We start from the raw sequence: 27,439 nt of genomic DNA on the forward strand, positions 1-27,439 counted from the left end.
GTTTTTCCAACCACTCCTGAGATTTTAGCCAATGCACAACTTGGGTTATTTCATGTAAACATTAAATAAATAGTAAGGCACCAACAAGGATGAAGCTAGCAGTGTTAATAAAATTGAATTTTTTTTAAACACAACTGCAGAAATTAAAATCCTTTGGCTAATTTTATTGTATTTTACAATGATTAAAAACAAAAATTCCTCAAATAATAGCCCCTGCTCAAATAGATGGTAAGCCCCGCAACTAATAAGATAACACCAACCTGTTGTACCGTGTTTCCTCAAATAGTGGCCTGTGCTCTAATCGACGTGGCACGCCAAATAGTCATAGTTTGAGAAAAATTCATGCCATCCCTTAAATAAATAAATGTCATGTTTTACAGTGATACCTTGACTTGAGTGCCCCAATTTATGAGATTCTTGAGTTATAACGAGCCACCCCTTGGTCAATGTTATGTATTTATTTATTACTTTGTTACGAGCTGCCCGAGAAAAGTCAAAAATGATTGGAGCAATTAGGGTACAGTCAGGAGGGGTTGCTGTAGGCCACAACTCACGCCCAGACGCTCACATGCAGCGCAACCTGCCAACTGACATCACTCACTAGGTCACGCCCCTTGAAGGCCACATTCACCTTTCGAAAACGACACTAAGTATACTAATTACTTTATGAACCCACTTTATTTCTATACATTCTCTTTTATCATCTTTTAATGTTGTTTCATGCAATACTGCTATTTTACGTTATAAACACATGAAACAAAAACAGTTTTGGCGTCTGGAACGGATTAATGGCATTTCCCTTTCTGTCAATGGGGAACAATGATTTGATAACAAACTTGGTTACAGAATGAATTACTCTTGCACCTGTGGCCACAGTATGAGGAAATGTGCGAGCTTTACTTCTTCTGACAATTGTAAGTGTAAGTTGATTAAAAGAAATCATATACAGTCGTATAAAGGGGGGGTAGTGTGTAAAGAATGGGGGTTTGGTGTTTAGAGCAGGTTGAAGACCTGGAGGTTCTGTCTCAGGATGGTGTCCTTGACTGCGGCGAACACGAAGCGGATGTTCTCCGTGTCGGTGGCACAGGTGAAGTGCGGGTAGAACTTCTTGTCCTTGTCCGGGTTTTGTTCCTGGTACATCTTCAGGATGAACTCCTGAGCCGCACACGCGTCCCGACGAGGCCCTGAACGCCACACACGAAATATTAGCCAAAACACGGACTGTGTTTGTATTTTGTGTACAGTAATCCACCCTCCATCACAAGGATTTGCGTTCCAGACCAACCCCACAATAAGTGAAATCCACGATATAGAAATACACATTTAAAAGTCACAAATTTCCATGTTTGTGCTTTAATGTTATGAATTTCTTTTATTTTATATCTGAAAAGTAAAGTTATTGTAGTTTTGATCTTTTTTTGCTGAAACACATCACTGTCCATCGAAAAGCATGTCGATTGGTCAATTTATACTTTTTATTTTGGTTGGTGTTCAGATAAAACCAAAAGTATCACAAAATATGCAGCTCCAGGCATTTCGTTTTTTTTTTTATCTTTTTAATGAAAATATGCAGGAAACTTTGGTTTTTCAGGTAAAAATAAAGCTTTTTTTCTGAAAGAAAAAAACTATTTTTGTTTGTGGCAGATAATTGCTTTAATATGAGTTTTGTTTTTATCGGAAAACCAACAGACACAAAATAAAATCAATAATAGACAATTTAAAAAACAAATGGGGAGCTTTTTTTGCAGAAACCCAAATTAAATTTTCTGACAAAAATTGGATGACAAACTTTGAACATAGTTTAATTTTCTGAGTTTTTTTTTGTTTCTTATATCAGAAAATGATTTTTTTTTTTCAGACCAATAAAATGTGGAGATAGAGGTTTTAATTTTTGTTGAGATTTCAAGCATGCACTGAACTGCAACCAAAGTGTACGGTTGTTTGGTGATGAAGTCCTGCCTCTACTAGCAGGGGGGGTCGGGGGGGGGGGGGATCAAATCTTTGTGGCCACTCATTTTATGGGTAGGGTATGCATAAATTAGCCAGTGGTGACTTTGCGCAAGATCCATTCATTTGCAGTCTGGATTCAGATCTGACTCAGTCTGAGCTAACGTAAATGTGCTTTTGTTGTTGCGAAGTTTTGAGCCAAAGAATGTGTTTTTAAGAGCGACAACAATCAACCGGTATTTGCTCGAGCAATGCTAACAGCACTAATTTGTAATGTCCAATCAGATTTGGGATAAGGATTCTTGAACCGACTAACCGGAGAACTGCGGAAAGTAGTCGGCCAGATGGGAGTTCAGGATCTTCTCCCGGAGGAGGTCGGTTTTGTTGAGAAAGAGGATGACGGAGGATCTCTGGAACCATGAGTATGTGATGATGGTCCTGAACAGGGCCTTGCTCTCCTCCATGCGGTTCTGACGAAATACGTCACATTGTCGTCGGTCACGTCAGGAGCTTTAGTAAAGCGTTTTTGGGTCATGTTTTTGATTTCTTTTTTTCTGGGTCAGGTTTTGATCAGGATTTCTTGGGTCGTGTTATTGGTCATGATTTTTATTTTCTTTGCGTCACATTTTGGGTTCATTTTTGTATCATGTTTTTGGTGATGGTTTTTGGGGTTCATGTTTGTGATCATGTCTTTGGTCACCGTTTTGGTCATATTTTCTGTCCTCATTATTTATCATTTTGGATCATGGTTTTAGATCATGTCTTTTGGGTCAAGTTTTTGGTCATTTTCTTTCTGTCCTTCTTTTTGATTGTGTTTATGGGTTACGCTTTTTTGGTCATGGTTCAGGTCAGTTTGTGGGTCATGTTACTGATACTTTTAGTTTTTGCCCACATGTTTTTGGCCATGATTGTTAGTTATTTTGGTGGAGCACGTCTTTGGTCATGATTTTTATTCAGTTTGTGGGTCAAGTTGGTGTGTTCGTCATTACTTTTAGGAATGTTTTTGGTCTCTTTTGGGTCATATTTTTGGAAATAGTTCGTGGCCCTGTTTTAGGGTCATTTCTTGGTCATGTTTTGGGGCTTTTTTGGGGGGTAGGTGCTTTGTTGTCATATTTCGGGCCATGAGTTTGATTCATTCTCGGGAGCAGGTTTTTGGTCACATTTTAAGATTTTTTTGCTTTGGTGATGTTTTGGTTGATGGCTTTGGTCATGGACTGACATAATGAGTGGCGATGGTGCACCCTCACCTCATTGTTGCACTCCACCAGCACCTGGTCGTACTCGCTGAGCGCCACCAGGAACATGATGGATGTAACGCCTTCGAAGCAGTGGATCCACTTCCTGCGCTCGGACCGCTGACCGCCTACATCCACCATCCTGAAGCCACAATGGGAAAATGGTATTTTTGTTTGTATATACAGTCCGGTATACTGGGCGGTACCTGAAGATGACACTCTCCATGTCGAAGGGGTACTCGATGATGCCTGTGGTGGGAATGCGGACCCGCAGGATATCCTGAAGGTTGGGTACGTAGGAGGGCTGCGAGATGCGATCCAGTTCTGTCAGATAGCTGGAGGATCGTGCAGGAAAATTTGGTTTTATTGTCACGCGTGAGGGCTCTAAACATATGGGTCATGGTTTTCATCCATGGGTTTTGGTCAGAATAATTTTGTCATGTTTTTGGTCATAGGTGTGGTTATGGATTTGGATTTTTAGTAAGAATTATTTTGTCCTTGTTTTTTGTCATTGGTTTTAGTTATACTTCTTGTTTTTCGTCCTGATTGTTTTTTTATCGTATTGGTCATGGGTATTGGTCAAGGGTTTGGCCACAGCTTTGAGTCACGATTTTTTTTTTGTTAATGATATTTCGTAATGATTTGCTCAGAATGTTTTTGGTCATGGTTATTGATCATGATTTATGGACTTTTTTGTTTTATTCTATTAAAAAAAAATGTAAATCAGGATTTTTGAAACCATTCATGCTATGCTTTTTCGTCAGGATTATTTTGTCAAATTATGATGGTGTTTTTCGGTGACGTGTCGTTTTGGTGACCGGGCTCGAGCCTCACTATTTGGTGGAGTCGGACAACTGGTACTCCCGGCGGCGATCGAAGCATTCCTGAAAGCCGCCGTCGTTCCACAATCCCCTGATGGCCGCCACGTACTCCTGATCCAAGTGGTCGACTTTGACCACCTCGACCTCCAGCAGGATGTTGGCGCTCATCTAATGTGGAGGATCCATTAACACAGTTTGCGTTTTATGCGGTACAGAGAGTCGATACCTGCTGGCGCGCGTCGTGGAAAGGGATGTGCAGCATCTCCATGGCTCGGATCATGGTCTGCATGGACGCGTAGATGTTTTGGTAGACCAATTTAGCATATTTGCATTTGTCCTCCTCGTTGTATCCTCCTCCGTGGATGATCCGCATCTGTTTGATGAACGTGCTTTTGCCGCTCTCGCCCGTGCCTGGGACACAATTTTGTGCAGGTTTTTGGTTTGGTTTTCTCGTGACATTTGGTCATTTTTGTTAATGGTCATGGTGATGATTTTAGTCATGATCTATGGTCAGGGTTTATTGTCATGTTTGTTGGTCTTGTTTTGTTTTTTTTACCTTGATTTTTGGTCAGGGTCATGGTGATGATTTTTGTCATATTTTTGGTCATAATTTTTGGTCCGGATTTGTGGTCTTTTGTTTTTATCTTGATTTTTGGTCAAGGCTGTGGTCATGGTCATGTTTCTGCTCACAACTTTTTGTCGTTTTATTTGGTCCGGATTTTTTGCCTCAATTATTTTATCTTGATTTTTTTTTTTTTTCTTTTTTTTTTTTTGGTCAAGATTTGGGTCATGGTTTTTGGTCAGGGGTTGTGGTCATGTTTTTTGGTTGTAAATTTTAGTCAAGGTTTTTGGTCATGACTTTGTATCTGTTTATGTGTTTGGTCATGTTTTTGGTCATAATTTCTGTTCATAATTATGGATTTGGTCATGGTTTTTTTTTTTATCACATTTTTTAATGATTTTTGCTCATCGTTGGGAATAGAACAACTACTGTATGTTCTTACCATCTTACGGCGGTAAGAAGTGACATACACATGCACACTCACACACACAGAAAGCTGCATGATTTGGTTGCATTTTATTTGACTGCCAAAAGCCAAAAGGATCTCAGGCAAACAGCTGCAACTGGATGTGAACTTTTTTTAAAAAAAATTTTTTATATAACTTCCGCCGTGTTCTCCTTCCATTGTGTGATGGCACTTTCTATTTTTAAACCCCTTTTAATTTTGTAAAATGTTTTTTTCCCCTCATACTTTGTATTTTCTGTTTTTATATAATTTATAGTTTTGAATGTGACGCTAATAAACTGTGGACTTGGACAGTACGGTAAGGATTTGATCATAAATAATAATTTTAAAAACAGCTCAAAATTAATTCCCCCCCTCTTTCATATGAAACATAATTATTCTTTGCATCTTGTTTTCATATAAAAATGTGGAGTTACTATACATGTTTTTCATTGACTAGTGATTATGGTTCTGATGATGATTTTTAGCCCCCTGCCGTTGGGATATCTTAAGAAAAGTTGCCAGATGACCTAAGCAAACAAATACATTTGAATGCATCTTGTTTACAAGTCAAGTTGCTTGGAGGGGGCACAACGAATCACTGAGCTTGACGCGCTTGTTAACATTTGCGTGCAAACAATACATATGGAAAGCTGGTTGGGCAGTCGTTCACTATCCTTGATATCCACCTGAAGGTCTACGTACTACTGTCCACTTTTTTCTCACTCGTAGAACTTCAGCACACTAGAAGGACAACTACTCTACATGTTACTAGTGAGGCAAAACTGTGCACTCATTAACAACTATTAGTACTGTAAGTGATGTTATAAAATTCTACTAGTTCACACTTAGCACTTCAGTAGTAGTACTAGTAGCATGCAGATGTCAACTAGTACACATAATTTAGGGCAATAGTAGAACGACCGTGTCTTACTAGTAATGTTTTTTTCCACTACTGCCTGACATTTCTGCACACTAGTAAGACAACTACATGTTACTAGTAAGGTAACTAGTAAAACTGTACTAGTTGACAATGGAGAAGTACACAATACATTGGTAAAAAAAAAAAAACTTGTCAGAGAGAGAACTTATCCAATCAGAGAAGATGTTGGCCAAAGGTTTGAGTTTTGCCGACAGCACAAGTTCCGATAGTTGATATGATCACAGCGACCGAATCAGCTGTTAGAAATAACAAACTAACAGACACCAAAGGGGAACAAATCAGGTTAAAAGTGTCTGCAGCACCTTCGAACGCCAAAGCCCCCAAGCCTCCCAGAAAAGTGTTGACATCGCTGAGAAAGGCTGAAAACATCATAATCAAGGAGCACCTCTCAGACCCATTGTCAGAACCATCAACTCTGTTACTTAGAACATTTCTAAGTATGTGGCCAACATCCTAGCACCCTTGGTTGGCAATAGTACACACCACGTCCAAAACTCTCAATGGACTTTGTTGATAAGGTCAGACCTAAAGCTGGATGAAAATGAAACTATGGCTTCGTTTGATGTCACCTCTCTGTGCACGTGCATTCCAACCCAAGGCTTAGTTAGGACGCACTAGCCAGTGTTTGTGTGGAAGACTCAACTATTTATGCTCCAATTTAGAGGCTTGCCCCACACCACATATGGAATCATTCTTTTGGAACGCAAAAAAGAGGGAGAGCCATTAAGCCGCCTGGCCATTAGGCCGTTGTCCGTCCACCAGAGTCGTTGCGGGGGGGGGGGAACTGCCTCATTGATATTCCATTCAGTTGTAAAGTGGTCGTGGAGTTACCTAACGGTTAAGGAGGCCATGCTGTTTGTTGGAGGCAGAATGATTTAGTTGCTTTGGAATGGACGAAAGGACGGCGTTGTAAGTGGGAGACGTGATGCCTCCTCTGTTAAGCGAGGTTTTTTTCCACCTTTGTTTATATAGCCTCTCTCATCCCTCTTTCAAACCGTCTGTCCTCCCTGTCCAGAATAAACACATTTTTGTCCTCAGAAGAGTGCTGTTTCTCTTGGACGTGCAGATAGACTGCTGAGTCTTGACCTGAGGTGTTTGCCCGCCTCTGTTGTGCCATTTTTCTGCTCAGTGGTTGCTTGGTTTCCCCAATGTATGTATCTGTATATTCCTCACTGCACTTTTCTGAGTATGTGGTCTCCAGCCTTTGTCTCGGGGTGTTACCAGCTTTAAAGTGTACCGGAATGTGGTGTTGGTTGAAAATCCTTCTGAGTTTCTCGATGCTTATGGAATGACAATATTGTTGCATCTTTTCGGTCTCATCCACCTTTTTCATCCTCATCCAAATGACAAATGACCAGTTGGGGTAACCACAGGTTTGGAGAGCCTCCCTCAACGTGTCTGTGCGCTTTCTCTTTGGCCCGCGGGCTGCTCGGAACGAGATCGGCTCTGTGTCGTAGGGTACCGATAACGCCCGGTTTGTGTTCCAGAGGGTGGTATATAAAGTATGCTGTATTTCTATGCTGCTGCTTACAGGACACTAGGACACACACACTAGCTTTTGTTTGTTAAAACGGACCACACTATGTTATGAACACACACACATGCACTACAGGCATACTGATAACATTCAGGCTGAGAACAAGCAAGAACCGGTTTGATAAGGAGCCGCTGAGTGGACTGACTGTTACTTGAAAAGAGGACTCACTCGGCTTCCAGATCCCATGAGAGAAGGAAGAGAGTCCATTGTGCTGTGTCTTCCACTCAACCATAACCTCGTAAACTTGTATTTCCTATTTCGTTCGTCTCCAATGTGGACATGCAAACTAGAACTAGTAGACATTCCAACAGCTTCTTCCCTCTTGCGATCAACTTCTTAAACACCTAACCTACAATTCCATTACAACACGCTGGCAATTTTTTGACTTGAGTTCGTTGTCACATTTCTGTGGGGCCAATTATGTATTACTCGTGCACTCACTGTAGTTGTCTCGCCACGCTGCACTATTTCCATATACTGGCCACTCATGCCAGAGTAGCATCTGCTCCATTTGCACACTGATTGAGGAGTATCTGTAACATTTGCACAACCGACATTGTCCCAGATGATCGCACTACTCGTCACTTTAAACCGCATACACTCCTTGAAGTCTCGGCGCCCTTTGCACAATGGTCATTGCACCGGACTATTGCAATATTAGTCATTTGAACTGCTGTAAGTGCTAGAGGACTCTGCATCTTTTTGCACAATTGTCCAAAAAAATTTTTTTACCGGCATTACCATATAACTAGCAACCCTTTACTGCTCAGTGACTGACAAAAAAAAAAACAATGTCTTAATGTCTCCAAAGTGTTCTCTGTCAATTGACTGTCTGTTGTCGTACTAGAGCGGCTCCAACGACCGGAGACAAATTCCTTGTGTGTGTTTTTAGACATACTTTGGCAAATAAAGCTGATTCTGATCACAGTCCAAAAAAAGGCAACTTAATGGCTTTGACATCCACACGGGTGAACTTGATTCTATTGTTTGGTGAAGGCTTGCACTTCTTACCTTTTGATTTTAACCCATGTGTCATCCCCATATCTCTACCAATGACTTGGACTTGTTCCCCTAAAGGAGTTCAGAGCTCTCCTTTCCATGTCCTCCATGTACAGGTTTGCTACGATGGGGAATACCGGGGAGTCCGTAGCACAACCGTGTTTTTGTCTGTAAAATGTTCCCATGAATTTAAAATATGTGGTGTTAAGACAACGTTCCAGCAAGAGGCACTTCTGTTCCGGATTAAGTGTGGACCTGTCTTGGAGGCTTTGATCCAGCTGGAGCTGTTGCCTCACAGTTTCCAATGACTTTATATACACAACTCTACTCGAGGCAGCGACGTGACACCTTTTTTCTAAAAGGGAACCTACATTGTGTCCGTTAGCTTAAGGTTTGTTTTGCATGAGTTTGCATGAGGGGCAGCCACAGCAGCTATGTGGTCCGCGAACGCACCACGGCCGCCACACCCAGGCCTCGCATCCCTCGAAGGGCTCACGTATGTCGTTACCAAAACAAATCTCACAAAATGCTTGCGAAGCAAGGTGGCAATGTAGAAGGAAAATACTGTAATTAATGAATTAACTCAATAAAAGTAAGAATCTTTTTTCTTCTTTTTTTTTTTTTGTAAGTTTAGATCTCTATTTGTTAATGTTTGAGTGCATTTTAGCATGAGCTTCATTACTACTAAATGGGCACTCACTGCTCACTCTATGAGGTAAACCTCTGCACAATTCAATGACAAGACAATTTAACAATTGTATCAAAGCTGATTCCTTTGCTAAATGAAATAAAATAAGGGATGGGAAATGTCATGAAAATGAAGTTAAAAAGAAACAGAATAAGAGGTAAAACCTTAATTAATAAAATAAGTTATAATTCAATTCACAAATACAAGTTACCTGAATTTTAAAATTCTAATAAAATAAGATTGGTAAATAAATTAAACAAAAACAAAAACTAATACTTTTTAAACAATATAAAATGAACCAAATAAAATAATAATAAATTCATAAAATAAATAGAATATAATCAAAATAAATTGTAGTACAATTTTATTTAGAAACTGGATAAGCAGTAACTGGATAATGAAATATGATTACATGAATAAAATAACTAATTTAATCAAATTTTTAAAAACATAATTAAATTTTAAAAACTAAATAGGCAGAAGAAAGTTAATGATATCATAAAATACATTAAGAAAACTTGACATTTAAAATACAAATATGAATTAAAACTGAATACAAACCATAAAATACAATTAAATATAGAAAAACAGGATAAGCAGTACAAAATTAATGAACAAATGGAATTTTTAAAAATTTAAAAAGCAGTAGACATATGACAATGAAAAATGTATGCTTATGAATCAAATGAATGTTTATGGTTGCGATTGTAGTTCACAATGTGTGTATAGCTGCACTGCATCAGACAGCTGTTTCTAATATTTTGGTGACATTTCATGCCACGAGAGGGTCAAAACATTAGAAACAGCTCACGTCTGATGCAGTGCACGTCTACTTCACTGCCAACTACAATAAACTCACTGTGCCCATCAAACGTGAGCGTTAATGTGTTTCTAAATCCAAAATACTCTCATTCTGCCCTGTGATGGCCCACTGAAGGTCAACGGCTCCTCGTGTCCTGACCACACACACGATTCAATTTCATCCTGTTAAAATGTGTACAACTCACCTAAGAGGAGCAGTTTAAGCTCCCTGCGACAGTTGTTCTTGTCTCTCCTCAGCTGCTTCTCGATTTCGCCGCTGATGTTCTTCACCTCCCTGGCCTCGGTCGACATGCAGCATCCTCCCATGTTTGAGCCTTGTGGACACGCGAGTGTTGCCGCGCTCTCCTCCTCTTCCTCACTCACGGCAAGGTCTTGAACAAACATGACGAGGTGTGGCGACTGCGTCGCGGCCGGTTGTAAATATTTGTAGCTATATGTTCGCCAAAATACTGTATGGTACTTGACAAAAAACATAGAATAATAACATAGTTACATAGGATGTAAAGAATTAAACAGTTTGTGCATCATGATTTAATGCTGCAATTCAATTCATTGTGCTGCTCCTGTTGTGCTCACCTTGGCCACCGGGAGGCAGAATAATACAGTCATTCAGACACACAAGAGTAGTAGCTCTTCTTTTACTTCTACTGTAAGTGATTCTAAGATGCTGTCATTTTTCATAGAGGATAAAGAATAATGGTGGCTGGTCAATAGAGGGCGCTAGGGTGCTGCTCCGTCAGCTTGATGAGGACAAAAGTGAATATCAAAATACTACACGTTATGTCTGTCTATAGTTTTTAATGAATATGATAAATAGTCATATACAGTTAATGAATAAAATGTATGTGTTTATATCTACGTTACATATGTTTTCACATTGACTTATTAAATCTGTGAAATGCGCAGTGGGTTCCTGTGCAGTGCAAAAGATATTGCTGAGGTAAAGGTCGGGGATTCCAGCGCCCGAGCCTATAGTGTTAAAGGATGTTACCGTTAACCCCCCCATCCTTTCCACTCACATTCTGGGGTGATCAGGCAGTCTGCAGAGGCGCAGGTGTTGAAAATGACGGTACTCAGAGTGGAATAGCTTTTTTTTTTTATTTCAAAGCAATTTTTAAGTTTACGGCTTTCCTTACCACTTTATAAAATTGTTGCCTGTGCTGTGAAATCATGTTTGACCAGTAATTAACCACTATGGCTGAGTAGTAGATGGTCTTGTGATGATTTTGGAAGCATGATTTGAATTCCTTCACTGGAGTGACATTGTGTTTAGTTTTGACTTTTTTTTTTTTTAAAAAAAAAAAAAAAAACATTGAAATACCTGCCAATATTCAAATGTCATGTAATACTAATTTTAAAATAAAATATAGACAAATGCTAAAATCATATGCAATGACCCAATACGCTAACAGCAACAACAACAAAAGGTCACACATGCTAACCCTCCCAAAGTGGGGCGGACACGCTAGGATGTACTGTATAATCTTAAAGTGTAAGAATTTAAAATAATAATAAAAAGCTGAAACATAAAATGAAAAAATGGTTACAAAATAATTATAAATAAAAAATGCTGTTCAGCTAGAAAATAGCCAACATTATTTTTAAATCTTTAAATAGAAGTAATCTTTTAACAGAATAGCCACTCGAAACACTGGACATAGAACCGTGTCATCATATTCCTCTTTATGTACTTCTGAAGCTGAACAATGTTTCTTTGCTGAGAAATAAAACGCCCCCCCCCCCTGTCCCAAAAAAACACAAAATGTACATTCTCCTCTTATAAAAGGAAACCAAAAACATGTAAATAACATTTTCTTTCAGAAAAAAAGCCATTAGACGTACAATTACATAGATACATATTTTTCGAATACCGCACATTCAATCTGCCAAAACAAACAAAAACGTAATGATTACAAAGCCAACAAAGATGCTGCCATATATATATATATATATATATATATGTATATGTATATATATATATATGTATATGTGTACAATGATTATAGCATTCATAATTGCACTATGCCTCAATACATGTGAATTACAGGCTTGTGTTCTTGGGAACAAACAAAAAAAATACTCCAAAATGACTCAAAGTGGGAGGGGGAAATTGGCCAATCAGAAACTTTGGTACAAACTTCTATCACACGTTGCCCTCGTTCAACCTAGCAACAGTCAGCCAGGCTGTGATTGGACAATCCTAAAAATGCTCGGCGATTGCGGGGCGGGGCTTGTGGCAAAGCAAACATTTGGCTCCCAAGGAGTGCATACTGTGTGTGTAGAATTGACTGCTTTTGGCATCTTACAACAAACACAAAAATAAACACAATAAACGGTGTTAATGTGGCACAGTTGAAACATCAATTTTCATCTCACGTCACGTAGCTCCTAACGTTTTCGTTAACAGCTCACCCGGAAGCAGGCGGCGGGAAGGGGAAGCTCGCCAAAATGCAGACGGGATCAAATCTGCACTCGTGTGGGAGGCCGTTTCAGCATTTATTCGATATCCAGCTTCATGTCCATGTACTAGTACGCTCTATGTCCCCACTAGTTAGAAAATTCAGCGCACTAGTAAAGTTTTCCCCACTACCGTATGACATTTCTGCTAGGATAACTTAACAAATGCTACTAGTGAGGCAAAACTATGCATTAGTTGACGTCTGCACACTACTAATGCAGCACTAGATGTTAACTAGTAGAATTTTACAACTTCGCTGGTAGTACTGCACGAGTATCACACAGTTGACAAGTGGCGCAGTTTTACCTAATAACATGTAGTTGCCCTACTAGTATGCCAAAGTTGTCCGACTCGTGACGAAAGAGTATGGAATGTACTAGTGCATGGCCCTTGAGCCGGATATCAAGGATCTCAACTAAATGCTCATAAAGCCATTTGAGCATTTATTCCATATCCTAGTACACTCTGTCCTCACAGGTAAGACAATTCAGGGCACTAGTTTAACAACTAGTAGTAGAATTAATGCATCTTACAGATAACTTTTTTTTTTTAAACCCAGAACTGCATGACATTTCTGCCCCCTAGTAGGACTACATGTTACTAGTGAGCCAAAACTACTTGTGGGCATTTTGGTGGTACTAGTTTGGTCCAGGCTACTAGTTGGGCCGAGTAGTGTTTCTTGTGCAGTTCAGTAGTTTGTTAGGTTTAATTGCAGACTATTAGGCCAAAAGTGACACTAGGAATGGAAAAATGTAAGCCAGTTGTTCTACTAGTACACCCTAGTTGTTGTACTCGTGGGCTAAATTGTCTTACTAGTGAGGTCAAACAGTGTACGAGGACCTCAAACTGGATATCAAGGCTATAGAATAAATGCTCAAACGACTTTCCGTGCATTCCTACTTAATGACATGATTTTAGCTTTTGACTACGAATGTAGATAAGACATAACTAGTCTGTTTTCTTCATATTAAAAAAGACTGAAATACTGTAGTTTATTCTTTATGGGAGTGGTGGGATATGTACAAATACATTTGGTCTTCAACTTCACCGCTCAGTCACTACCTAAAATCAAACAATTGACAATTTTCCACCGCGAAACGATTGTGTCACAGCCAGATCAACGGCATAAAATGCAGGTTCATTGAGTCGCTAAACTGCGGGAAAATAATGATTTCATCGACTGAGATTACTGTGAAATGCAATATTTTCAAGTGTTGATGATTCAGCCACAATTTTGTTAAGGTATTTCGTTTTTCCACCAAAGGACGACTGCAAATACTGGGGCAAAATGGCCCCCACACATGCGCAGTCAAGATGGGTAGGTTTGGTATGCATTTTCGGGCAGCTGGGGGGGGGGGGGTGTTTGAGATGGGTGATTCACATCCATATCAAAATCAAATACTTCTAAAATCACAGTTTTTGCCTTTTTTATTATTACGAGTCAGTCAAAAGCGACTTAAAAAAAAGGAATGCAAACCTTTTATTTTCCTCTCTCTTCTATAAATCCTTAATTAAATAGCAAGATCACATTTCAATTAATTTTCTTGCCTCTTGTCTGCCAACACATGGCAAATAAATTAGTATTAGATGCAAACATTTGATTTGGATTTGTGTGTGATGCATCTCTTCACAGATGGATGCAGTCCTTCTATATGTTACACCAGGTTGTACTCCTTCAGGTTGAGCTGCAGGATGGTGTCCTTGACGGCGGCGAACACGAAGCGGATGTTCTCCGTGTCGGTGGCGCATGTGAAGTGTGAGTAGATGATCTTGTCGCTGTCGGGGTTCAGGTCCACGAACATCTTCAGGATGAACTCGCGGCCCGCCTGGGGGTCCCTCTGGGGACCTGGATGGAGCAAAAAAAAATAAAAATAATAATTTATTTTTATTTTAAAGAAAATTTAAAATGTATTTTTATTTTAAAGAAGCATTATTCCAGAGTTGTGTGTGAAAAGTACCCCCTCAGTCTGACATGAAATCAGAATAAACTTTCCCTATTTTAGGTAAATTAGGATTACCAAAATTATTTGCGAAACGCTAGAATAACGAGAGAAGGATTTTTAAGGCAATTTTTCATTACTTTCTTAAAAGTCAGTAGTTTACATACAGTTAGATTACTGTGCTTTTTAACAGTTTGTGAAAATCCAGATGATGCTGTCATTTCTTTGGAAGCTTGTAAAAGGTTTATTGACAATATCTGAGTTAATTAGAGAGACCTGTTGATGTATTTAAACTAGGTACACCTGATATACACTGCTTCTTTGTGTAACATCATGGGAAAGTCAAAAGAAATCAGCCGAGGTATCAGGGAGAGAATTGTGGACTTGCACAAGTCTGGTTCATCCTTGGGTGCTATTTCAAGATGCCACATTCATCTGTTCAAACAATTATACACAAGTATAAACACCATGGGACTATAGAACTATCATACCGCTCAAAAAGGAGACGGGTTCTGTGTCCCAGAGACGAACCTGCTTTTGTCCAAAATGTGCATATCAACCGAAGAACAAAAGCAAAAGACCTTGTGAAGATGCTAGTAAGAAGTGTGTCATTATCCACAGTGAAACGAGTACTGTACCGACATGCGCTGAAACACCACTCTGCCAGGAAGAAGACATTACTCCAAAAGAAGTACAAAAAACAAGATTGCAAATGCACAAAGGGACAAAGACCTTAATTTTTGGAGACATGTCTTGTGGTCTGACGAAACTAAAATGTAACTGTTTGGCCATAATGAGCATAGTTACGTTTGGACGATAAAGGAAGACGCTTGCAAGCCTGAGAACACTGTCCCAACATTGAAATACAGGGGTGCAGCATCATGTTGTGGGGTTGTTTTGCTCTAGGAGGGACTGGTGCACTTCACAAATTCGATGTCATCACGAGGAATGACTAATATGTGAAAATACTGAAGCAGCATCTCAAGACATCAGCCGGGAAGTTCAAGCTTGGGTACAGATGGATCTTCTAAAACGACAATCACCCGAAACATACTGCCAAACTGGTTACAAAGCAGCTTAAGGATAACAAAGTCAAAGTTTTGGAGTGGCCATCACAAAGCCCTGATCACAATCCTATTGAAAATGTATAGGCAGACCTGAAAAGGCATGCTCGAGCAAGGCGGCCTACAAACCTGGCTCAGTTACACAGTTCTGTCAGGAGGAATGGGCCAAAATTCCAGCCAACTATTGTGACAAGCTTGTGGAAGGACATCCAAGCATTTGAGTTTCATACAGTTTAAGTCATACAGTTTAAAGGCAATGGTACCAAACACTAATGAAATGTATGTTAACATTTGACTTAAAAATCCTTCTGTCATTATTCTGGCATTTAGGATATAGAAATAATTTTGGTAATCCTAATTGACCTGAAACAAGAAAAGTTTAGTCTGATTTCATGTCAGACAGTGAGGGGGGGAAAAAGCGTCTGTAAACTACTGTTTTCAACTGTATAGAGAAGCTTGAATTTCACAGAAAAGATGGGCCTGCGTGTTTCATGGGAACTCAGGGCTCTAGAATGCGACCAATTTGGCACACGTGCGAGCTAATTTTGTGCCCAAAAAAATAAGAGGGCGCACTGGTGCAAGCATGCCGTTGAAGGGGGAAATGGTTCTTACATTCTTTGAATCTTTGAAATAAATGGCAAAGGATGAACTTGAATTATTATGCTCTAATATCATTAAAAAAACAACAATACTAGATTTATTTGCCATACGCAACAAGTACAATGAAACACTTACTCACTGGAGCTCCACAGTACCAAACAGAATAAAAACAAGCAAGACAACTAATACTAATAGTACTTAAAGTACTAAAGGTCCTGCAGTGAAAATGTAACTGTTCAACAGGTGGCACTGCTTGTGGGTGAAAATTCAAAACGTTTCTGGGAGAATACATCGTTCTAAAAATGTGTAATCGTGGCAAGCCCAGGTGAGTCTCCTAGGCCCATTACACTTAGAGTGGAAATAGCTGCGGACGATAAAATGAAAAGAATGATTGACGACTTCTTCGTGAAGAATGTTAGATAAGGCCTGATTCGTCCGAAAGTCCTTGCCAACATCAGTAAATTACCGGTCTTGCGGAATTGTATTCCATATAGAGAACTTTTGTTTATGAGATTGTTTGTTAATCACTTACCACTCAATATTGCCTAAAAAGACAGGCAGCTTCTTTTTTTTTTTTTTTTTAAGTTTAAACCTTTAGAACTGTGGTGTTGAATGCAATCCGGTCGAAAATGTGGGTGCACATTAGCTTTTGTGTTGGTGTAACCAAGAAAAAAATTAGGCGCACCAGTGCCAAAAGTTAGTCTAGAGCCCCGAACTGAAATGTTTTTTTTTTTTGCTTCCGAGTTAGGATCAGAGGCGACTGTGTTGAAGGGAATGCCGTTGTGTTGAGACCGGCGCCACATATTTGCTGACTTCTGGAGGTTGTATCAGAGGTACCCAACACTCACTTCTCCTGCCCTGTTGTGTTGAAAGCAATTGTCTCTGTTAGACAGTATTTTGGAATTTGGATTTGTGAAATGAAATGTGTTTGGAGGGTCTGCTGTCGCCGTGTGTCGCCGGGGTTACTCACCGTCGTACTCTGGGAAGTAGTCGACCAGATGAGAGTACATGATTTTCTCCTCCAGCAAGTCCTTCTTGTTGAGGAACAGAATGACGGAGGAGTTCTGGAACCACGGGTATGTGATGATTGTCCTGAACAGCGCTTTGCTCTCCTCCATGCGGTTCTAAAAAGAAAGTAGCTGTATAAGTTAGGAGGACGCAAAATGGCAGCCATATTGAATCCGTGAAAGACCAGCTACCTCATTGTCCGACTCCACCAGAACTTGGTCGTACTCGCTGAGCGCCACCAGGAACATGATGGACGTGACGTTCTCGAAGCAGTGGATCCACTTCCTCCTCTCGGACCGCTGACCGCCCACGTCCACCATCCTGTCAATAGGCGGCCATTGTACTTGTTAGACTACAAAAGTAGCAAGTAGGTGATTTTTTCCCCCAGCAAATAACAGAAAATTGGTTTGATAAATAATCCGTGAATAGGTGAATTCGCAAACAGCGATCCGCAAGCATGCCGGGTGTGCACTGTATATCCACTCAAATTTCCCCATTGAAACTAGTTGTTGTAATGCCATTACAGTGGACTCCCCGCATACTCACGGTTTTTGATACCCACAGATTCACCCATTGGCCGATTTTGTTTTTTCATTATGTATGCCAGTGATTCCCAACCTTTATTGAGCCAAGGCACACATTTTACATTCGAAAAATCTCACGGCACACCAACAAACAAAAATGTCACAAAAAGTGGATACACAAGTCAATTATACACTTTCTGCCATCTAATAGAAGAGCATTTATTTGTTCTGTCTGTCTTTATATGCCGCTGGCATAGATGGATTAAAAAACACATAATTTGTTGTAAAACAAAATAATATTTTGACCAATTAAGTGAAATTTGATAACTTCCCACAGCACACTGGTTGGGAATCACTGATGTATGCCATTACAATGACCATCAATTATCCCCAGATTTTCGTTATTCGCAGACTGGCCCGGTCTCTATCTCTCGCGACTAGCGGGGGTCCACTGTAATGTGTTGTGATTGATTTCATTTTGTATTTGTGTGTTTGAATGTTTGTCGCCTTCAACAAAAGGCCGAAAGTGCATCCGCAACTGTGGCGCTTTTTTCCCCTCCACTTTACTCAAGCGGTGGCATTTACGCAGCTTACTCGTATCTCAAAATTTGGGTCACAAAATAATAATAATAATTTAAAAATCAACCAATCGACAGCTCTTAACTCAAAAAACTTAAGTTGGGGGCACACATAAGTCCAGGTAGCACTGTCCATCTTGTTACCTGAATATGACGCTCTGTAGGTCAAAGGGGTACTCGATGATGCCCGTGGTGGGCACTCGGACCCTCAGCACATCCTGCTGAGTGGGTAAATACGAGCATTCGGCGATCCTGTCTAAAGCGTTCAGGTAACTGTGGGCATAAAAGAGTGAAAATGGACCTCATTTCAGTATAAATGTATACCATACCATACATAAAAAGAAGCAATATTACAAGAATATATATTTTGGGGAGAATAAAGAATATTTTCGACAAAAACCCACAATATTACAAGAATCAAATTTGTGAATGAGAAAGTCAATTTGTATGCAAACAAGTCACAATATGTTTTGAAAATAAAGTGGGTTTTTTTCCAAGGAAAGGAAAAAATGTAAAAGGTGAAAATTTATGAAAATAGAATAGAATGCTTTTGTCATTGTATTAAGATTCAGAAAACTTTACTATGAAGATAAAATAAGGGTGCAACTCCAAGTTTTGTTTTTGAAAATGGAAAATAAAAACATACTCAACGCGACTAAAATATGCATTGAATAAAGGGTGTATGAACAAGAACAGAAAAATAGCTCTTTAAATATGATTTTGCAATTTCTACATTAACAAAAAATAATTTTAAATGCTACTGTATATGACCTTACTGTAGTAAAACCGATTAATTTTGGAAGTTTGTTTTCGGTTTTGACATACAAAACAAGCTCTCTCTTTTTATTGGTGTCAGTTGGCTATACAAAAAAAAAAAAAAAAGCACGCAACTCCACATTTGGTGGTATTTTTGTCTTTCCACAAAACCGGAGGAAAATAGATTTGATGTTTTTTGGACAGATACATCAAAAATATTCAGCAAATTAGGACATCCCTGTCACTGTCCAATTATCACTCACTATTTGGTAGAGTCGGACAGCTGGTATTCCCTCCTCCGGTCGTAACACTCTTGGATGCCCGGGTCGTTCCACAAGCTCTTGATGGCGTCTACGTAAGGATTCTCAAACATGCTGACCTTCTCCACGTCCACCTCTCTCACCACGTTGGCGTTCGCCTGGCGGGGGGGGAGGGGGAGGGGGGGGACGTCACACCATCGGTCTTATTATTACTTATGCTAATTATGAACGATTCTATATCGAGTCTTCACACCCCGAGGCTCGACACGGACCAAATTTCTGAATCCCAAATTCGGTCGAGGCAATTAAGGGCAAAGTTTGTCGGCCCAGTTGCTGCTTCTGTAATGTGATTTTCTTTGTAAGTGTGACAGCTCTTTTGTGTGCAATTAGGACTAAACGGCACATTTACTTGGAATTCAAAATGAGGTTATTACATTGCAACCAATTACACAATCAGCAGACATTTCATTAGGTACACCTTGCACAATCCAATGAAAAATAATTCTGGTCATCAATAGCCAAGCATTCTTCTTCATTCCCCATCTTTTCCTAATTCCAGAAAACTGGGAAGTCTGAAATTTGTCAATTTTTATTTTATAATGAGAAAAGAAGTCCTGATTTTGCGAATATAAGTGTTTTTTTTCTTTTGGTGGGGGGGGGGGGGGGGTAATAAAAGCGTAATACTGTAGGAATATAGTTGTTTTTCAAGAAAAGTCAGTTACTTTTTGAGAACGGTCACTTTTTTCTTAGAAGACAACCTTTTTTTTGAGAATAATCAAACTTTTTTAAAAAGCAGAATTAATATTTTTGGGATGCATACCTTTTTTTGGGGGGGGAGGGGGAAAGCTATCTTTTTCAAGAATCAAGTTATATTCTTTCAGAAATAAAGTAATCTTATAAGTGGAGAATAAAGTCATGTATTAAAAAATAAATAAACGATAATACACTTTAAGAACAGTCATTTTCCAAGTCATTCAAAAAACACGAGTATACACTACAAAGTCCTCAAGAATAGCCTAAAGTATTTTTTTTTAATTTTTTTTAAAGCATAATCTTATGCAAATATAAAATTTTAAGGCCGATTTTTCAAGGGTGGGGTCATCCTTTTAAGTAAAAAGTAATAGTAAGTAATTAAGTAATAGAGTGGTAAACGTCTGACTAGGAAAAATAGCATTTGAAAGGCACCTGAAGTCGGAGCTCCTTGGGGCAAATCAATACCCAATAACACACACACCAAAGAAGCACTAAAAGACTATACTAACTGAATTAATCTACAGTAAAAGAAGCTATACTACATCTCACCATTTCATGGAACCCGTTCTGCAAAGAATTCAGAGTGTAAATCGCTATCAAATCTTTCTAAAGTTAAGAGGGGGCTTTTGTACGGTCTGTAAAACGTTGACATGGGTGGCGGTTGACGGCAATAAAATAGCGACGTTTATTACAAAAAAGCAAAGCGAGGATGTTAGTAGAGCAATTGTCATTTTCACTTCCGTGTCAATAAAGTCCTTTGTCAGAAGCAGCACAGCACTTCCCATTGAAGGCCCGGTGCGCTTATCAGAGCACGACTGGCTACAAGTTTACATTTCAGACTCAATGGCGTTGCTGGCTCGCGGCACAGTGGTGCATTGTCGCTATGGTTCAAACATGGGAGGAATGTCAGGATTCGAAAGCACGTGCAGAGAAGTTGATATACTAATAATGCATCACGATACAGTGTTTGTACAGTTATTATAGTTGTAATGTTTAATACAGCATTATCTTGACTTACTAGTTTAATTCGTTCCATGACAAAGCTCATCGATCAATGTACTTGTATATCAAATCAACTTTCCCCACTTAAATGAATTGAAATGACAATCCGTTACAGCCCCCAAAAAATTACCACCATTTTTTTTTTGGGTTACGTGACAGCTCAACACTTGAAAAAATCGTCAGGTGGCGCATTCGTAAGTCAAGGTACCACTGTGTGTGTGTGCATTCCAAAAATGTGCATTAAGGTCAGCCCATTATCTTAAAAAAGAAGTAAAGGGGATATGATGCAAGAGCTTTTGTTTAGACAGATGTTAATCAGATGGTTACTTTGTTAAATGTGGATTATAAGATTCGTTTGTGCTTTTACTGTGCAACACCTATTCCAAATGAAGGGGCAGCAGACAACACTTACCAAAGTTAAGGTACACTGTTTTTGTTTTGTTGCTTATTTTTGCACTCGTATGACAGTACGTTTAACAACCACTTCACCAGTCTGTGTGACATGACTATGTCGTGAAAGATCATCCATCGGAAATACTGTGAAAATTCAACCAATTTCACTTACACAATGAAATGCTCTTCCACTAGTTGGCAGAAGGTCCATAATGTATTTTTATTGGTGGTGTGACTTAAGATTTTTTACAATGTGAAGTTTTTTTTTTTACCTGTACTTAACCAGGTAAGACAATTGAGAAGTTTCTCCCTTACAATGCCGACCTAAATGCAGACAAGTAAGGCAAAATAAAAGCAAGTAAATATACATACACAACAACTTGTACAATGTGATCGTTACATATTAACATAATATATTACATTTCATCATAACTTATGCTGAATAAAAAGTTTAGAAGCAGACTAAAAAATGGTGCAGCGACCTAAGAAAGATTCTATTTCCATTTTCCTATGGTCATTTTTTAACACCCAAAATACTAATATCCAGCGCTCCAAAACAGATCTCGTCCATGTTAAGAGCTTGCACTGTTAAACACTAACTGTGGAGTCTATCTGATACATGCCATTTTTGGTACAGTAAAAAAAATAATTTCAAGCCATTCGCCTTTGGCAACATATTTGGAACTAGGAAGCACACAAATTCCTTGCAGCTCATGAAAGCGACTTGCCTATGATGAATACTGTACATCAACAATGCCACCATGACCAAGCACACTGGCATGGTAAGTTTGGATAAAATGTGAAACTTTCAAACATTTTCAAGCTTTTTTTTTTTTTTTTTTTTTTTTTTTTCCCTAACATTCTAAAAAGCTTGAAAATTTTCTACTGTTTTCTACTTTTCTACTCTACTGTGTTTTAGGCCACATTATAAACCCTACAATTTTGTACTGTACGGTAATATGGGTGCATATGGCCTAAAAAAAAAAAAAAGAAGAAATGCTTCAATGTCACGGACAATCAGCTATATCGGGTGACACACCCCCCCCTCCTACATTACTACGTTCTATCAAGGTTCCATTGTATATGTATTTTTTTGTTTTATTGAATTGAAATCACCCACTCTGTCGTTATACAAATGTCTGATGACGGCAAAGGGCACAGACACAGCTAGAAATTTTGCATGCACACCACCCCACACTGCCTTCTACTTTTTAAATGTCTTTATGTGCCTTGGTACTCATACTTTGACTAGGTTGCACGTCTCCTAATCTTTGATATTTGTACATTCAATTTAGACTATTTATATTGTATATACCACACTTTTATTTAGCTTCTTTATACTGATGTTTATTATTTATACTGTCTTTTGTAGCACCGTGGGCCCTTGAGTACCATAATCCTCTGTACTGTATGCGCTACACATATTGTAGAATTGACAATAAAAGTACCTTGTACCTCGTGTGTTCCATTGACACTGAAAGTCGGAACTTGGAGCTTCGGAAGCCCCAAGTTGAGTGATCTCAGCGCTTCCCAGTCTTAAAAACCTAAAGCAAAACTCGTAACTACATGAGTAGCAGATAGCATGAATTCTATGTCGACCTGAGATTCAACTGACTTTCCGAGTTGGACATACGACTTCAGGGGGAGGGGTTCTGATTCAAATCATGACCCGTAGCTCCAAAATTACATTTGTGTTCAACTTGAATGCACCATTAATTGTAACACACAAACGCCAGGTTCTCAATGCGTGCTCCACTGCAAATTGGAACATTAGTTCTCGGTTTTACCTGATGTCGGGATAGTGGGGGGACAGATCGGGGTCAGTGAATCTGAGGGGCTCGTATCACTCCGTCCCCAGTGCCACCTGCACGCATGGTCACATGCCCGGGTCATGAGTAGAGTGTGATGTTTACGACAACTCAAAGTCTCTCTTCACACAGAGATTTGCCAAAAGACAAAATGTTTCCATCTGTTCCTTTTACACAGAACCCAGCCAAAGCAGGATGTTGCCACAATTGTGTGCGTGGTTTCAAGCAACAATCCCGCAATCAGAACATTAGGCCACATCATCAACTGGTGTCACGCATGGTGAACCGCTGTTGATCGTGTGGTTGTGCCACGCGGCTGCGAGATTTAATTCTCTTGCTGGCGGTTGAGGTCCCGATGGCCATAGGAAAAATCGTTTGCACCGCAGCTGGTTTCAGGCTCTGCCTAACTACACCTGTGTATCCAAAGTCTTTCTCAAAACACGCCGGTTCGAAGTGATCAGCACAGAGTTTGGAATGCTTGCTAGGCACCCATAGCTGACCACGTTACTCCCCCTGTCGAGTGACTTTCCCTATCTACTGGTCACATATTCCTTTTTCACTTGGAAAGCCAAAGAAACTCTTGCCACTGCCTGAACCATTTGTACAACCAAATACCACATAATAAACCATCGTGACATCGCTAAATCATACGAAAACAAATATACAAGGACGGGAAAAACAGCATGGAACAATAGCACGCAACACCGAATGAACAGGCTGTTTGGCTCGTGTTTGGCCCGGAAGACGCTGGAGGCAAAGAGCAGAAGGCGCAATATGAATCATATTTATAGATTTAACTGCTGTATATTTGCTATATAATCACTTCGAAATGGCAGATTTGGTTTCTAAAGGGGTTCTAGAGTTAAGAAAATGTTTAACATCTTAGTCCGCTGACTTTAAAAAAATAAATTAAAAAAGTGGTATAGCGGGGGCAAGAATGATGGAACGTGATACTGCGAGGGAACACAGTATACAGAAGAGCAACAGTGGGGGGGAAAAGCGGAAAAAAATGCCAGCTTGTGGAGGCAGTGTAAAAGAGGTGACAGTTATGGTTACTCTGAGGTTACATGAGGATAGAGGACATATAACTCCACTTTATCTACAGACGGCATGAAATGCAGCACTTCGAGGACACAGGAAGTGTCAAAAAAGGACAGGAAGTGATGATTGGAAGGCTGCTCTTAGTCAGATAGACAGACATCTAAAAATACACAAAAACTCTTCCGCTGCTTCTCCTGCACATTTTTGCTCTTCCAGTTTGTGGGTTTACCTTGTTGTGCTCGTATTTGTAGGGGATCTTGAGCGTCTCCGTGGCCCGTATCATGGACTGCATGGCGGTAAAGATGTTCTGGTACACCAGCTTGGTGAAGCCTCGCTTGTCCTCGTCAGAGTACCCGGCACCGTGGATGATTCTCATCTGCTTGATGAATGTGCTCTTACCACTCTCGCCCGTGCCTGAAGGGAAAAATAAAACATCATGAGTAACTTTTGTATCATTTAAAGACTACTGCAGCATTTATAATCAAAAGACCATTTCACACTAAACTGTTCCAGCTTCAGAGTAGTTATTAGAGCTGCAGAGGCGGGATGGCTTCTGTGTTTTCATGTGTATTACAGTACAAAGATATAAAGGTTTGACACCGTACCAACAATCTCGTCTCCCACTGTTGTGTTGAAAGCAATTGCAGTGACTGTATTAAAAAAAAGATTTTTTTTAATTTAAATGCTTTTTTCCCCAGATTGCTGTTCTGTACAAAAACGGCACTGACGCAGAATGGAGGGACAAAGTCAACCTGGCAATTTTTCACCTTCGAAGGTAGTATAAGAGCTATAACAAAGGTGAGATGGCTTCTGTGTTTAAAGACCACAGGGTCTGTAAAATGATTTCAGTGATATGTTTCTAAAAACACTAAATATGTTTGAAGTGCTGAAAACGTGCAAAGACCGAGAACAATTTAGTACTGAATTGTTGAGCTACAGCATTAAACTCTATTTCAGTTGTCTGGATTTTTGGGGTGTGGCTAAAACCAAGCACTAGTAAGCACATCGGGTTTCTGGCATCCCCCACTATACAAGTACTGAGCGCTTTCATTGCATCAGTGGCTAGCCGCCACAATTGCAAGTTACTTAGTAATAATAACTTGACCCATTTCCACCACTACAGCATGCAGTTAGCTAGCAAGCTATGCTTTAAAAAGCATCTTCCCTGAAGTGTTATGCGTTTTGTACTATTTGGGTTACAGTTTCTCTGATGTGTGGACTCACACGCGGCACACTGAGCGAGGCGGTGCCGAATTGGATGCCACTGCCGCTGGTCCACGACCCACCTAGCTCGCTAGCAGGAGCTAGGGGCTAGATAACTGTGCACGGGTCCACACAACAGAGATATTTCAGGGTAAGTTAATTGTTAATTGCGTTCACTAGCCCTACGACCTAGCGACCTCGCTACCCCGCTAGCTAAGGAGAGGACTGGCTACAGGCTCGTCTAATACGTCACCGCCGCGCTTGGTGTTGTGTCAGTGTGTGTCTGTCTGAGTCAAGTTGTGGTGGCCCTGTCAGAACCGCTACTGGCTCCATATACTGTATTCATGATATAATACAATACGTTTCAATGATTATACATACATACAGATTAATTTAAAACACGCTCATACAAATCATCCATCCATCCATTTTCTGTACCGCTTATTTTTTAAAAGCCCCTCTGAATAGTTTCGAGTGACAAAATATTGACAGCTTAATACTTTTTTATTTTCACTTTTGATGTTGAATTTATTCAATGTCTTGGCTCTATATAGCTATTCTAATATACAATAATGTTTACAATTTATTTACACAATGACTCATTACAAGAAATTTTTGTGAAATTTTTGTTTAGTGATATTCCAATAAAATTATAACATGGTTTCTTGCATAGATTTAGCCTGTATAATTAACTTCTGTTTCACCTCTGCGTCTGCCTCTGAAGCTAGAAAATTGACTTTCGGAATGGGTGACATCAGGATATAAAAATGCTGGCCATAATTTTTTGCTGAAGCACGGAAGCTACAACAAAGTCATTCTCTGTTACAGCTCTGACACCTTCTGCATAACTGGAAAAATGCTAAGTTGATTTCTTCATTCCTGCCATTCTATATCAATGCCGTTTACAAAGAACAGCCAAGAAAAACATACATCTCTGCAATTGTTTTGAACACAACAAGTGTCACGTTTAACTTCACACCCCTGTCTACGCCGAGCAGACTACCTTTATACACAGACCTCTGTTACAGTTCTGATACCACTTTCGAAGGCAGAAAACTGCCAGATCGATTTTGTGCCTCTAATCTATGTCAGTGCATTTTATACCAACAAAACTTGTTGTTGGCCAGAGCTAACATGGTGTCAAGGAAACTTATAACAATCCAACCTACGAAAATATGAAGTTCAACCGGTCCCAATCTAGCCCTTTGATTGAGAGACAACTCCTAACGAATCCTTTGGTTCATAGTGTGTGCTATCTGCTCGTCTCCAAGCGCAGACAGGAACCATTTGGTTGTGAAGAGTTGGGGGGAGTTTTTCTCTGGTTCATTGAGAATGTTGGCAGGCCAACAGAACAGACTGACTGTATCCCGCCGCCAACTCTTCAATGGTTTTGGCGAGGAAGAGCGAGAGAATGAATGTGTGGCTGTTTTTTTAACATGTCGTTGGCCAAGAGAGTGCGACACATTCCGGTGTTACAGTCAGGAACATTACTCTGCACTGTATAATTTCAAACTCTATTTCAACCAGATTGGTCTCTGCAACAACACTTAAAGGAACTCAAATTGGCTAGAAAGGCCATTTTGGAGCCTGAAAACAAACATTCGACCACGGGTCCTCAAGTAGACGTTAGCATAGATGAAACGGTACAAAAATCTTCCAGGATTACAGTGACCAATATGATCATGGTTATCAGTATCATCACAATATTGCTAAAAATACAGTAACGTAAAAAAAAAAAAATGACAGATACACGCAGAGAGAGCTTGTTGCGCATCAGAAATCGTAAACAGCAATGGTCCAAATGAATTTTCACTGACACAATCCCACAAATATACCTGTAAATTGCAATGACTTCAACTAGGGAGTCAAAACATCTGGAATTATTTTGAAAGTCGAAAAATTGCTGATCTCGGAGACACTAAATACTGTAGTGACTAAGTAAAACTTGAAACAGTGATACTAGCCGTTGGCCAGTACTGTGGATTAGGGTTTTGCTTCACTATTCTGATGTTCTTGGATTAATGCAGCCCTATGGGTGGCACAAGTCAGTGC

At 39.7% G+C, this 27,439-nt stretch overlaps 2 protein-coding genes across 3 annotated transcripts in view; both read right to left on the reverse strand.

Annotated features, from left to right (window-relative positions):
- Positions 1 to 993: 993 nt before the first annotated feature.
- On the reverse strand, positions 994 to 10,305 carry LOC133400647 (guanine nucleotide-binding protein subunit alpha-14-like). Of its 2 annotated transcripts, none has more exons than XM_061673508.1 (7): positions 10,185 to 10,305; positions 4,230 to 4,414; positions 4,017 to 4,171; positions 3,389 to 3,517; positions 3,195 to 3,324; positions 2,264 to 2,417; positions 994 to 1,184 (listed from the first exon to the last, which is right to left on the reverse strand). In XM_061673508.1, the coding sequence occupies exons 1-7, from the start codon at positions 10,303 to 10,305 to the stop codon at positions 994 to 996; spliced, it is 1,065 nt and encodes a 354-aa protein (XP_061529492.1). The 2 variants fall into 2 exon arrangements, with proteins under 2 accessions (XP_061529492.1, XP_061529493.1); XM_061673509.1 differs by having other exon boundaries at positions 4,017 to 4,166; positions 4,234 to 4,414; positions 10,185 to 10,290.
- Positions 10,306 to 11,301: 996 nt separating this feature from the next.
- Positions 11,302 to 27,439, reverse strand: part of LOC133400075 (guanine nucleotide-binding protein G(q) subunit alpha) — a 30,199-nt gene continuing 14,061 nt past the window's right edge. Inside the window, exons 2-7 of the mRNA XM_061672297.1 lie at positions 24,414 to 24,598; positions 19,191 to 19,345; positions 18,316 to 18,444; positions 17,261 to 17,390; positions 17,032 to 17,185; positions 11,302 to 14,303 (exon numbers count right to left, since the gene is read on the reverse strand). Coding sequence (XP_061528281.1) covers positions 14,113 to 14,303; positions 17,032 to 17,185; positions 17,261 to 17,390; positions 18,316 to 18,444; positions 19,191 to 19,345; positions 24,414 to 24,598 — 944 coding nt within the window. The 3' untranslated portion in view covers positions 11,302 to 14,112. The remainder of the gene's footprint in view (positions 14,304 to 17,031; positions 17,186 to 17,260; positions 17,391 to 18,315; positions 18,445 to 19,190; positions 19,346 to 24,413; positions 24,599 to 27,439) is intronic.

The sequence above is a fragment of the Phycodurus eques genome, chromosome 3 (genome assembly GCF_024500275.1).
Source record: "Phycodurus eques isolate BA_2022a chromosome 3, UOR_Pequ_1.1, whole genome shotgun sequence".
In the NCBI taxonomy this organism is placed as follows: Eukaryota; Metazoa; Chordata; class Actinopteri; order Syngnathiformes; family Syngnathidae; genus Phycodurus; species Phycodurus eques.